Source organism: Anomaloglossus baeobatrachus, chromosome 1 (genome assembly GCF_048569485.1).
Source record: "Anomaloglossus baeobatrachus isolate aAnoBae1 chromosome 1, aAnoBae1.hap1, whole genome shotgun sequence".
Taxonomy (NCBI): Eukaryota; Metazoa; Chordata; class Amphibia; order Anura; family Aromobatidae; genus Anomaloglossus; species Anomaloglossus baeobatrachus.
The window spans coordinates 79825234-79839896 of NC_134353.1; the positions used below are offsets into that span (position 1 = coordinate 79825234).

The 14663-nt window shown below is 43.7% G+C and overlaps 1 protein-coding gene across 1 annotated transcript in view; it reads left to right on the forward strand.

The window, feature by feature from the left end:
* Positions 1–14663, forward strand: part of STX18 (syntaxin 18) — a 270669-nt gene that overhangs the window by 247407 nt on the left and 8599 nt on the right. Inside the window, exons 9-10 of the mRNA XM_075332660.1 lie at positions 2088–2157; positions 11062–11142. Coding sequence (XP_075188775.1) covers positions 2088–2157; positions 11062–11142 — 151 coding nt within the window. The remainder of the gene's footprint in view (positions 1–2087; positions 2158–11061; positions 11143–14663) is intronic.

Here is a 14663-nt window from a genome sequence, read left to right on the forward strand (position 1 = left end):
ACATTAGCACTGTAACAGTATATAAACAATTAACACACACCTGCAAGTCTTAATAGACTCCTGATTGTTCTTTTCATGTTATGAATCCCAGCGTCTGCATATTGCAGTGTGATTACATACACGTGCATGCATTCCTGACTTCCTGTTTGTCTTTCCCGCTCGCACATGTGCAGTAGCAACCACAATCGCCATGCTGGTACAGCCAGTACTCCCAATGCATGCACACTGGGATTCATACAAACGTTAAAGGACTGCTAAAAAAAAAGGCACACACATGCTACAAAATAGGTGAAAACCAATAGTTCCATACCACTAACAGGCAAAAAAGACCTGTTAAGTCACCAAATAGTGAAAATATAATTTATAATATACGTTTTTCTTTTTTTTTTCTTTCTTTTATTTAGTTAACCAGTTTTTCTTCATTTTATCTTTTAGCCCAGTAAGCGGCTCCCAGTCCCCTACAAATGGCTTCATTTAGGCTAGGTTCACACACTGCGGTTTATTACGCTGCGTTTTTGTGCGTTGTTGCGGGAAAAAACGCACAAAAACGCACGCGTGGCAAAAAAAACGCGGGTGCGTTTTTACCGCGATTTGGTGTTTTTTGCTGCGTTTTTGCTCACTGCGTTTTATTCGTTTTTTTATCAGTGAACAATGCCATTAAAGATTGTTGAAGAATAAGAAGAAAAAAAAAAAAGTCTGTCATTTCCTTTTTCAATATGTTCTTCCTTCTCCACTAGTGTATGCAGGAGAGCAGACAGCTACAGAACTACAAGGCTCAGCATGCTCCATCCAGGACTGTATGCTGGAGGTAGAGGCAGGGGGAGCAGAACTACAAGGCTCAGCATACTCCATCCAATAGTGTATGCAGGAGAGCAGACAGCAGCTGCAGAACTACAAGGCTCAGCATCCTCCATCCAGGACTGTATGCAGGAGTTTTTTGCCCCCCAAAAAATGACATGGGCTTCGCCATATTTTTGTATGCTAGCCAGGTACAGCAGGCAGGTACGGGCTGCCCCCAACCCCCAGCTGCCTATTTGTACCCGGCTGGGAACCAAAAATATAGGGAAGCCCTTTTTTTTTTTTAATTATTTCATGAAATAATTTAAAAAAAAAAATGACGTAGGCTTCGCCCAATTTTTGAGTCCAGCCCGGTACAACTAGGCAGCTGTGGATTGGAATCCGCAGTGCAGGGTGCCCATGCTTTCGGGGCACCCCCGCTGCGAATTGCAGTCCGCAGCCACCCCAGAAAATGGCGCTTTCATAGAAGCGCCATCTTCTGGCGCTGTATCCAACTCTTCCAGCTGCCCTGGTGACGGGTGGCTTGCTGGGTAATAATGGGGTTAGGGTTAGCTGTATATTATCAGCTGGCCCTAAGCCCGAAATTTATGGTGTCACGCCAATATTAGACATGGCCACCATGAATTTCTAGTAAAGATAAAAAAAAACACAGAAAAATATTTTAAAACACAACACAATTAGTGACTCCATCTTTATTGAAATAAAGAACTCCCCTCCGCAGTAATCCTGGGTCAAGCGTCCCGCGCTGTCCAATCCGGATCCAATATCATCTGATCGGTTTGCTGGAAGGCAAAGCGATCAGATGATGTCAGGATCAAGGATGTGAATCACATGACACAGCAGCTGATTGTATAAAAGCCAATCAGATGATGCATCAGTGCAAAAAAAAAAAAAACTCTCGTGCTGATTACCGGCAGCTCCTGGAGCGAGTCTGATCCCGTCCGATCGCTGCAGGAGCTGCCGGTAATCAGTGATGAAGTCTCCTAATTGCATCAGCTGATAGGTGAAGCCGACCGGGCTTAATTAACTTAATAACTTAATTTGCGACCATGTTGTCACAGATTTTATAGGCACACTCATCCGCTGCCTCCTTTGTCTGTGACTGTCTCTTAGATTTTACTCTATAAGGAATACCATGGTGTTTAATGACCTGAGGGAAATGTTCTCGTAAGGTTTTTTGGCAATAACTGGTTACAAACTTACGATCTTTATATATAGACAAATGGATGTTGACTTTTTTGTATTTGGGTTGTGCTTCTATTTTGAGCTTTTTTTATTGTGTTTTTCAGGCAAATAGAAGGGAAGGTGGTTGAAATCTCCAGACTTCAAGAAATATTCACAGAGAAGGTTCTTCAGCAGGTAAAATAGGAAATTTTATACGTCCCTGGTTGATCAATCCAGGAACACTTTTTATAAGTGCTCTATAGGAACCATAGAGACGTGTGATGTCCCTCTCTACTATGGAGCCCAGATAAAGTAGCTTCTTTAAATGGGTTAATGTTCCTCTGCAAAAATGGGATATCCGGGATAACACACTGAGAAGGTTGTAGCCCTATTTACCTCAGTTGCTGTTTCTTGCCTCCTCCTGGCACTCCTTAATACTCGGGAATCCATCTTCCATCTCATAACTACATGCAGCATGAAGACAGCAGCACAGATCTCCCCTGTGTTTCCTTGCTGCACAGACCCATTCTCCCCCAATATAGGGGTGTCTCAGAGACTGCAGCCAACTTCCATCTATTAAATTAGACAGGATTTTTAGTTTTTCTAATTGTATATAGTACATGGAATAAATGGCACTATAATACTGCTCAAAAGTTTTAGGCATGCATGGCACAAATGCTGAAAAGTAAGAATTCTTTCAAAAATAGAAGTGGTCTAAAGGGGAAGCTATTCTCCTTGTGTAGACTAACACACCATTCCAGCATGCCAGTGATGAGACTTTAAGTTGCAATGCTCCTCTGGAAAATATGCAAATTCTCTTTTCAGTGAGTAAGTAGATGATCTCTAGTGCCACTTATTGGAGATAACAATCCTAAAAGTCAAAAGTGACCCTTTAACGAGCCTTGACATATGACTAAAGGCCCCGTCACACGCAACAACGTATCTAACGATATATTGCCGTGGTCACGGATTCCGTGACGCACATCCGGCATCATTAGCGACGTCGTTGCGGGTGACACCAAGGAGCCACCGTTAACGATGGAAAATACTCACCTAATCGTCCATCATTGACAGGTCGTTCATTTTAAAAAAATCGTTGATTGTTGCAGGACGCAGGTGGTCCGTCGTTCCCGAGGCAGCACATATCGCTATGTGTGACACCTCGGGAACGACGAACTACAGTTTACCTGCGGCCGCCGGCAATGAGGAAGGAAGGAGGTGGGAGGGATGTTACGGCCGCTCATTTCCGCCTCTCCTCTGCTATTGGGCGGCCTCTTAGTGACGCCGCTGTGATGCCGCACGAACCGCTCCCTTAGAAAGGAGGCGGTTCGCCGGCCACAGCGACGTCACTAGGCAGGCAAGTCTGTGTGACGGTTCCGAACAATATTGTGCGCCACGGGCAGCGATTTGCCCGTGACGCACTAACCACGGGGGCGGGTACGCTCGCTAGCGACATCGCTGCGTGTGATGGGGCCTTTAGGATTTATGCCACAACAGACCCTCAATTTGCAGACACGGTGTTTCGGGGTGATTGTCTCTCGTACAGCTAGATCAGGCCTCATAGTTTGCACTGATGAGGGACAACCATCCCGAAGCACCGTGTCTGCAAATTGAGGTTCTGATCTGGCATAAATCCTAGGTCATATGACAAGGCTCCATAAAGGATCACTTTTGACTTTTAGGATTGCTACCTCCAATAGGTGGCACTAAACTTTGTCTACTTCTTCCCTGAAGAGATAATTTGTAAAAATAGAAGTGTAAATAGTTTTATTTTTAACAACAAAATACAAAGTATATGAACAAAACAAAAAGTCTTAATTATATTTGGTGTGACTACCCTTTATTTTTTTTAAAGTTGCACCAATTCTTCTGGGTTACTTGTACTTGCCCACAGGATTTAAAGGAACTTGACAGAGAGATTGTGCCAAACATCTTAGAGAAGTAACCACAGATCTCCTGTGTATGAGACTTGTGCAAATCCTTCCATCTTTGATATTAATCTCAGACAGACTGGATGATGATGAGATCAGGGCTCTCTGGGGGCCGAATCATAACTTCCAGGACTCATTGTTCTTCTTCACGTTAAAGATAGTTGTTTGGGGATTTTTTTTTTAAATGACATTGACTTTGACTTTGTTTGGTGTCTGCCCTGATGCAGAATTAAATTGGAACAATTAACATGGTTTCCTGGTGATATCACATCATGGATGGGGTATGTCTCAAGATTGAAGGCACCAAAAAATGGGCAAGTTTGAGGACTGCAGATGCAGTGGTCACCCAAGGAAGCTTAGTGCAGCAGATGAAAGACACCTCATGCTTACTTTCCTTCAAAATCAGATGATGTCCAGCAGTGCCATCAGCACAGACCTGGCAGCAACCAGGGGACCCCATTGCTGTTTGGAGAGGTCCTTCCAGAAATAATCTTCATGGAAGAATTGCAGCCAAAAGCCTTACCTTCCACATTGAAACAAGGCCAAGAGACTTAACTATGCTCAAAACAGGAATTGGGGTGCAAAAAAATGTCAGCAAGTGATCTGAACTGAAGAGTCAAAATGTACAATATTTAGCTGTAACAAAAGATAGTTTGACTGAAGAGCGGCACAATGAGTGTCTGCAGGCAGCAATGAAGCTCGGTGGAGGGTCCTTGTAAGTCTGGGGATGCATTTCAGCAAATGTGGTTGTGAATTTGGTCAGGATTAATGGTGTTCTCAATGATGAAATAAAGGCAGATACCGTGATTTCTCTGAAAATAAGCAATAGCAGGAATTTTCAGAGTAAGGCTTAAATATAAGCCCTACCTTGAAAATAAGCCCTAGTTGTGGTACAATAATGAAGTGTCCATGCAGCTAAAAAAGATACGAAATACTGAAGGACACTTCATTATAGAAAGCAGACATCCGCAAAAGAAAGACGACCGAAGACACCGCAATCGTACCAGACGCTGAATGGGAGGACCTGTGGTGGAATGCACACCCACACACATCAGATTGCACTCCCACACACATCTGATCACATACACACTCACCACATCCAGCGATACCGAATGCTTCTGGCCGGCAGGGGATCCTGGGACGCAGTGCAGTGGAGTGCGAGGACCTGCAGTGAATACCTCAATACATTCCACTGCAGGTCCTCGCACTCCACTGCACTGCGTCCCAGGATCCCCTGCCGGCCGGAAGCAATCTGTATCGCCGGATGAGGGGTGTGTGTGTGTGTGTGTGTGTGTGTGTGTGTGTGTGTGTGTGTGTGTGTGTGTGTGTGTGTGTGTGTGTGTGTGTGTGTGTGTGTGTGTGTGTGTGTGTGTGATCTGATGTATGTGAGTGTCAGCCAGAAGCAGGCCGACACTCTCATACTTGCTGTGAGCGCCCGCCGAAGATCACAGGAGGATCTGGGAGTGGCACAGATGTCCAGGGTCTGGTAAATATCATTCTTCTGGGAAGGGAAGTAAACTTACCCCCAATCGTGTTTCCCCCCCAGAATAAGCCCTAGTGCATTTTTTGGGGGAGAAGAAATAATATAAGACCCTGTCTTATTTTCAGGGAAACACAGTACTTATCCATCATCCAATCCCATCAGAGAAGCTCCACATTTATTCTGCATCAGGGCAACTCTGTACGAGTGACCTAGAAGAATTGATGCTGTTGTGAAGTCATAGGGCGGTCGCACCAGATATTGATGGGATTTAGATTTCTCTTTTGTATTAATTTTGTTAATTGATAAAATAAACTATTGACACTCCTATTTTTTAAATCATTCTTACTTTGCAGCATTTTTTCTACACCTGCCTAAAACTTTTTCACATTACTATATTTTTAAGAGTTTTTATTATTTTTGGTCTTCTTTTTTTGACATCTTCCAAGAGGTGATCGGTCCTCTTTAATAGAAACCTATCCCTGGATTTTTCATATATAAACTAACTCCACCACCTTTAAAGGGAATCTGTCACCAGGTTTTTTCCACCTAATCTGAGAGCAGCATAATGTAGAGACAGAGACCCTGATTCCAGCGATGTGTCACTTATTGAGCTGCTTAGTGCAGTTTTTATAAAATCACTGTGTAATCAGCAGTAGATTATCATTACAGGACTACTTGGCGTGCTGCAGGTAGTCCAGCATATTCATGAGCTCTGTATAACTGCAGCAGAGAAAACATTGATTTTATCAAAATGACAGCAAACAGCTCAGTAAGTGACACCGCTGGAATCAGGGGCTCTATCTCTACATTATGCCGCTCTCAGATGGGGGAGCAAAAAGCTGGTGACAGATTCCCTTTAACACAAGGGCAACTTGGAAAAAGCTCAGCATGGGCATTTCCTTCACCACCATTAGTTCTGTCATTACCATTTTAGTCAGATTGAAAAAAAATATCACTAGTCGGAGCCTCCCGTATCATAGATCTCAGTGTACAAGACAATTAAACTGTGGAGAAAAGAAGCGCAATAGGGTCTTACCCAAGTAGCATTGGGGGAAAAAAATAGGTAAGGTACTACTCACCTATAGGGGTTGTGACAGTCACAACTCCTATACCAGCATATATGTAGATAGATAAATCCAAAGTCACGGCAGCGGTCCCTCAGTTTGGCAGATAACAGAGAGCAGTAGGATGAGGGTTTCCAGGCCGCGCCAATGACAACCAACGTTAAGCTGTTAGATTAATGTTGCTTTTATTCCAATTACAGGTCTACGCGTTTCGGAAGGCACCCCTTCCTTCTTCAGGACCAGATGGCAAGAAAACATCAAATCACTGATGTTTGATGTTTTCTTGCCATCTGGTCCTGAAGAAGGAAGGGGTGCCTTCCGAAACGCGTAGACCTGTAATTGGAATAAAAGCAACATTAATTTAACAGCTTAACGTTGGTTGTCATTGGCGCGGCCTGGAAACCCTCATCCTACTGCTCTCTGTTATAGATCTCAGTGTACGGCAGCTCGATGAGAAAATAATAGTTAAAACTAGAGTCGAGTGAAATTGGCCATCTGGCCTATTGCTGTTCTGCTAATTACAGTATGAAGCCGCTTCCTCCCTCAGCTGGAGGTGCCTAGTTATGAGCCTTTTAATGCTAGACGCGCGTCTTATCTGTACTAGTTCTAAATTAATCCCTCATTGCTGGTAAGTGTGGCACAGGCAGATTGAGCGTGGAAAGTAATGTTCAGCACTGCAGCTAATGAAGCTGCCGCATTATCCAGAGCGGCCGGGCTTCTCCAGGCACATCATCCCTTCAGAAATGAGGCATCCTGTGTCTTTATGGCAGAACACTCAGACACTGTAGCTTTAATTTATTATAGAGCATTTCCCCTTCAAATGACACAAATAATTTAGAAAATAAGTCCTTGGGTTACCCTACTCCAGGCTGCCCACCTTCTGTGGGACTTGGGAGCCAATTATGGAAACGCCTAAAGCTTATTGTTGCTCTGATTCATTCTCCTCTTTATTACTGTAACATGACAATTTGAATTCAATCTTTCCAATTTATTTTGAATGCAGCAACCAGGCTCTGATTTCTCTCCAGCAGATGCACTGATGTCTCCATCCTGTGCCAGTCATTACATCGGTTTGCCATCTGGTCTAGTCCTGTTTTAGGACCGCTCGGTGTGAATTCAAATGTAGCAGAGCTGGGATCATCGTGGGACCTTGTGTGGATTACGTCGGACCTGCAGGGGTGTTTTGGGGGGGTTAATAAAGTGATGAAAGAGGGTGAGCTTTTTTGTCTTTTATTTCAAATAAAGGATTTTTTTCAGTGTTTGAGTTTATTTACTTTCACTCACAGATTAGTAATGGGGGGGTCTCATAGATGTCTCCCATCGCTAATCTAGCAAGACAAAACAATCACTGATCTCGGGGAGACCAGTCAAACAAAACACTGCCGGCAGCCAGCAAAGGCGCTCAACACAGTGAAATCCTAGGTGCATTGCCCCCTGGGAAGTATGAAAATCAAAAAGGTCTGTGGAGCCTTTGTTAGGAGTCTCGACACAGAAAAATAGCCAGATATCCCTCTGGGAAGGACCTAGCCAAGGAGTGGCTCTTTTTAGGAGACCACCATAACCACCATATTAAGTGGCCCTTTTAGTCGATATCCAACTCATGACAAGTTTAAAGATATGACAAGGGAAATACCAAGGCCAGGTATCCATCCACAGACAGCTGTTTCGGGGTATTGCCCCTCATCAATGTGGAGTAGGATTCTTGCTAAGTGGGAGCTTATGGCAACAGTGTTCTACGCACGCGGGAAAACAAAATGGCAGAGTCTAATGCGATATTCACAGCAACTAAGAGCAGAGGAGTGATAAGTCTTGTTTCTGCAAATAAAATCAGCGAAGGATATTCATGGTGATATGTCACAGACTTTAGGGGATCAATGCCCTTCATATTCCACATTTAAAAACTGGGTTGCCAAATCTAAAACGGGCCACATCAGCCCCAATGATAAGGAACGTCCTGGACAACCGAGAGTGGTGGTTGTTCCGGAGATCGTCGATGCTGTGCACATCCTCATACTGGAGAATAGACGAATTTCAGCTAAAGCAATAGCAGACATCATGGGGATTTCCCGTGAATGTGTTTTGTGTTATTATCCATGAACATTTGGAAATGAGGAAGCAATCTGCAAAGTAGGTCCCCAAATGTTTGACAACAGATCAGAGAAGCATGTGAGTGAAAACTTCCTGGTCCATTTGTCAGCGTTTCTGGACTGATAAGATCCTCCTGGATTGACTGATCACTATGGGTGAGACCTGGATTTATTTGTATGACCCTGAAAACAAGGAGCAGTCAAAAGAGTAGAGGCATAGTGGTTCTCCTCGTCCAAAGAAGTTCAGGGTGCAAAAATCGGCCACTAAGGTGATGGCGTCTGTGTTCTGGGATAAGGAGGGCGTGCTGCTAGTGGACTACCTTCAAAAGGGTTCCACCATCAATGTAAGGTATTACATTGAACTTTTGGACCAATTGAAGGCAGCTCTGAAGACCAAAAGGCGCGGCAAGCTGTCCAAAGGAATCTTGTTCCTGCAAGACAACGACTCCGCTCACACTGCACAAGTGACCACAGCAAAACTGGCAGAGCTGGGCTTCCAGCTGGTTGACCACCCACCTTATTCACCAGCTCTAGTTCCCTATGACTATCATTTGTTTCCAAACCTGAAGAAACACCTCAAGGGTACCAAATTTCACACCCTTTTTGATGCCTAGTTTGAGGCACAACCGAAATCCTTCTTTTTGCTAGGCTTACATAACTTGGAATACTGATGTAAGAAGTGTGTTGCCATCAGTGGAGAGTATGTGGAATAAATGTAAAGTTTCATCATCCTATCTCGTTTCTTTCTGGGTAAAGCCAAAGACTTATCAGCAGCCCCCATACTCCTTGTGTGCCATTTTTATCACAGTTTAAAATGAAGATAGTTTTAATTAATCTCCACCTGCTCGCTGGACTCCATCTGTTTTCTCTGGAGAAAATGATGGTACCTTTTATAAGAAAGATGATTGAGGATGATGTTTGGATGGATTGTTTAATTGATGGATTAAATGATTGATAGATTAATGGCTGAGTGATGGTGGTTGGTAGGAAGAATGAGTGGAAGGAAAGATGAAAGTAATAATGGATGAAGGGTGGGTGGGTGTAAGGAATGCATGATGGGTGTAAGAAAGGATGGGTGAAGTGGAAGGAAGGATTGTAGAAATGATGGGTTGATGGGTGGAGTGGAAGGATTGTAGGATGGGTGGAGTGGAAGGAAGGATTGTAGGATGGATGAGTGGAGTGGAAGGAAGGATTGTAGGAAAAATGGGTAGGTGGAAGGAAGGATTGTATAAAGGATTGTTGGGTGAAATTAACGATTGTAGGATGGGTGGAGTGGAAGAAAGGATTGTAGGATGCATGGGTGGAGTGAAGGTAAGATTGTAGGAAGGATAGGTGGAGTAGAAGGAAGGATTGTAGGACGGATGGTTGGGTGGAAGGAAGGATTGTAGGACAGATGGTTGGGTGGAAGGAAGGATTGTAGGACGGATGGTTGGGTGGAAGGAAGGATTGTAGGACGGATGGTTGGGTGGAAGGAAGGATTGTAGGACGGATGGTTGGGTGGAAGGAAGGATTGTAGGACGGAAGGTTGGGTGGAAGGAAGGATTGTAGGACGGACGGTTGGGTGGAAGGAAGGATTGTAGGACGGACGGTTGGGTGGAAGGAAGGATTGTAGGACGGACGGTTGGGTGGAAGGAAGGATTGTAGGACGGACGGTTGGGTGGAAGGAAGGATTGTAGGACGGACGGTTGGGTGGAAGGAAGGATTGTAGGACGGACGGTTGGGTGGAAGGAAGGATTGTAGGACGGACGGTTGGGTGGAAGGAAGGATTGTAGGACGGATGGTTGGGTGGAAGGAAGGATTGTAGGACGGATGGTTGGGTGGAAGGAAGGATTGTAGGACGGATGGTTGGGTGGAAGGAAGGATTGTAGGACGGATGGTTGGGTGGAACGAAGGATTGTAGGACGGATGGTTGGGTGGAAGGAAGGATTGTAGGACGGATGGTTGGGTGGAAGGAAGGATTGTAGGACGGATGGTTGGGTGGAAGGAAGGATTGTAGGACGGATGGTTGGGTGGAAGAAGGATTGTAGGAAGGATGGGTGGAAGGATGGGTGCGTGGATGGATTGAACCTGAATGACGGATTGATTGAGTAATTTCTCTTGACTAATAAATCTTAAGTATTATTAGATTTAGAAATATCCGATGACTACCACAGCTGAGTTCCCTTCAGTACAGCGGAGATCCAGAGCGCTTATGCTTGTTGCTGGGAATCTTCTCTTTAGCAACTGCAGCCTTCTATTCTGGCTTATCAGCAGATCCTATAGTGACCATCTTGTGTCCCGTTGGCACTGACGAGCTGTCCTTGCACCACGTCTTCCTCTGATCCCACCACCATAGCTGCTGTATTCAGGCAGAGAATCTAATAAGGAATGTATGAAATACGAGATAAAGGAATAAGCAGTTGGGATGTCATGTACTCGTCATGTTTACGGCTTGTGGAAGGTGATTTGGTTATTCTAGTAGTGGTAATATTGGACTTCTGTCTCTGTGGACATCTTGTGGGTTAATAGTTACTTCCCTTCCTCTCATCTGGCAGGAAACAGAGATTGACAATATCCATCAGCTTGTGGTGGGCGCCACGGAAAATATCAAGGAAGGAAACGAAGACATACGAGAGGTAATGTTCTCGGCCAAAAGTCATCAGAGCTGTAATTATGTTTGTGTCTGGAAGTGGCGGGGAGGAGACGGTGACATGTGTGTTTTATGTGTTGCCATCTCCCACTTGTCACACGGCAGCTCCTGCTTTCCACACTGCGAGGACCAAACCATTAATCCTCTATTCACACATTTCTCAGCAATCCATCGTGAACCAAGCTTCTTTCTCAGAACTGCATTATGTACAAACAAATGTTCACTGTGTGTCTGCGTGGAGGACGCACGCTTCCAAGAACATAAGTTATTCTACACGTTACACAACATACTATACCGATCACTGGCACCTACATAAACACCGCCATTATAAGCAATGGTCTTGACAATTCTCCATAGACTGTTGACATAGGACGGGCTTCTTGTGTTTTTAATTTACCTTTTTTTTTCCTATCGTCATGTAACAACAAATAAAATATATTTACACCCATCAACCAGAACATGAATATTAATATTGTGTAGGCCTCTAAAGTTAAAACAGCTCTGACACCTTTGAAGATAGACGTTCACATCAGATCCTTTGCAGGGGTTCTGTGGGGGAAAAAAAAGAATAACTGAAGGAAATGTCATTATACATATTCTAAATTATTATTACAATCATTTCGTCTCAGGAAGTGATCCGTAGAAAATTCCCATTACACTGACAAAATCCTATACTAGAATGTTCAGACAGGTGACTGTGGGCATGTGTGGTGGGAAGCTCCACTTATTTGACCTGGAAATTCCTATACCACATACGGTCGTTCAGATAGACATGGTGGACAGCAGTGTGAGCAGCCCCTTCTTACCTCACCACCAGTGCTATCTCCAGTATTCGATCAGATTGACATGGTAGGTACTAGTGTGAATGGCCTCTTCTTCTTACCTCAGCATCCTTAGTATCTCAAGATTAGATCATATACACCGTGTGCAGAATTATTAGGCAAGATATATTTTAGAGGATTTTTTTTATTATTGATCAACAACTATGTTCTCAATCAATCCAAAAGATTCATAAATATCAAAGTTTAATATTTTTGGAAGTTGAAGTGGTTTTTTTTTTTAGATTTGGCTATCTTAGGAGGATATCTGTTTGCGCAGGTAACTATTACTGTGCAGAAGTTTTAGGCAACTTAATAAAAAAACAAATATATTCCCATATCACTTGTTTATTTTCACCAGGTAAACCAATATAACTGCACAAAATTTAGAAATAAACATTTCTGACACGCAAAAACAAAACCCCCAAAAATTAATGACCAATATAGCCACTTTTCTTTATGGTGACACTTAACAGCCTACCATCCATAGATTCTGTCAGTTGCTTGATCTGTTTACGATCAGCATTGCGTGCAGCAGCCACCACAGCCTCCCAGAGACTGTTCCAAGAGGTGTACTGTTTTCCCTCCCTGTAGATCTTACATTTTATGAGGGACCACAGGTTCTCTATGGGGTTCAGATCAGGTGAACAAGGGGGCCATGTCATTGTTTTTTCATCTTTTAGACCTTTACTGGCTAGCCACGCTGTGGAGTAGTTGGATGCATGTGATGGAGCATTGTCCTGCATGAATATCATGTTTTTCTTGAACGATACCGACTTCTTCCTGTACCACTGCTTAAAGAAGTTGTCTTCCAGAAACTGGCAGTAGGTCTGGTAGTTGAGCTTCACTCCATCCTCAACCCAAAAAGGTCCCACAAGTTCATCTTTGATGATACCAGCCCATACCAGTACCCCACCTCCACCTTGCTGGCGTCTGAGTCGGAGTGGAGCTCTCTGCCCTTTACTGATCAGCCTCTGGCCAATCCATCTGGCCCATCAAGAGTCACTCTCATTTCATCAGTCCATACAACCTTTGAAAAATCAGTCTTAAGATATTTCTTGGTCCAGTCTTGACATTTTATCTTATGTTTCTTGTTCAAAGGTGGTCGTTTTTCAGCCTTCCTTACCTTGGCCATGTCCCTGAGCACCTTGTGCTTTTTGATACCCCAGTAATGTTGCCGCTCTGAAATATGGCCAAACTGGTGGCAAATAACATCCGTGCAGCTTCACGCTTGATTTTCCTCAATTCATGGGCAGTTATTTTGCACCTTTTTTTGCCCAACACGCTTCTTGCAACCCTGTTGGCTATTTGCCATAAAACGCTTGATTGCTCAGTGATTACTCTTAAAAAGTTTGACAATTTCAAGACTGCTGCATCCCTCTGCAAGACATCTCACAATTTTGGACTTTTCAGAGCCCGTCAAATCTCTCTTCTGACCCATTTTGCCAAAGGAAAGGACGTTGCCTAATAATTAAGCACACCTTATATAGGGTGTTGATGTCATTACACCACACCCCTCCTCATTACAGAGATACACATCACCTGATTTACTTAATTGGTAGTTGGCTCTCAAGCCTATACAGCTTGGAGTAGGACAACATGTATAAAAAGTATCATGTGATCAAAATACTCATTTGCCTAATAATTCAGCAGTGTGGGTAGCCTCTTCTTACATCAGCTCCTGTGATATCTCTAGCATTAGAGAAGATAGACATGGTGTACATAAGTGTGTGCAGCCTTTTACCTCAGCATCACTGGTATAGTTAGTATTATATCAGATAGACAAGGAGTACAGCAGTGTAGACTGCCTCTTCTTACCTCACCACCAGTGCAATCTCCAGTATTAGATCTCACAGGGTGGACTGCAGTGTGGGCATCCTCTCCTTAAATCAGCTCTTGTGATATCTCTAGTAGTATAGAAGATAGACATAGTGTACAGCAGGTATTAGCAGCCTCTTTTTATCTGAACATCAAAAATTTTGATTACAGTCGGTAATCCGTAAAAAATGCTCGTTACACTGACAAAAACCTATACTAGAATGTTTAGACAGCAGACTGTGGGCATGTGTGGTGGAAAGTTCCACTTTTATTGTCCTGGAAATTCCTATACCACATAGTGTCATTCAGATAGACATAATGGACAGCAGTGTGAGCAGCCTCTTCTTACCTAACCACAGTGCCTTCTCCAATATTGGATCAGATGGGCATGGCAGATACTAGTGTGAATGGCCTCCTCTTACCTCAGCATCCCTGGTATCTTCAGTATTAGATCTTATAGAGTGGATGGCCAGCAGTGTGAGCAGCCTCTTCTTACCTCAGCACCCCTGGTATCTCCAGTATTTAATCAGATAGTCAGGTGGGCATCCTCTTATATTAGCACTTGTGATATTTCCAGTATTTAGATTAAATAGACATTTTGTACAGCAGTGTGTGCAACCTTTTACCTCTGTATCGCTGATATATATCAGTATTAGATCAGATAGTCAGGTGGGCAGCCTATTCTTACATCAGCTCCTGTGATATCTCCACTATTAGTTAAGATACATGGTGTACAGCAGTATGAGCAGCCTCTTCTTACCTCACCACCAGTGCTATCTGCAGTATTAGATCTGACAAGATGGACAGCAGTGTGAGCAGTCTCTTCTCTCTGTACAATGTATAGGTAGCTTCTAGGTGGCAAAGCTACATC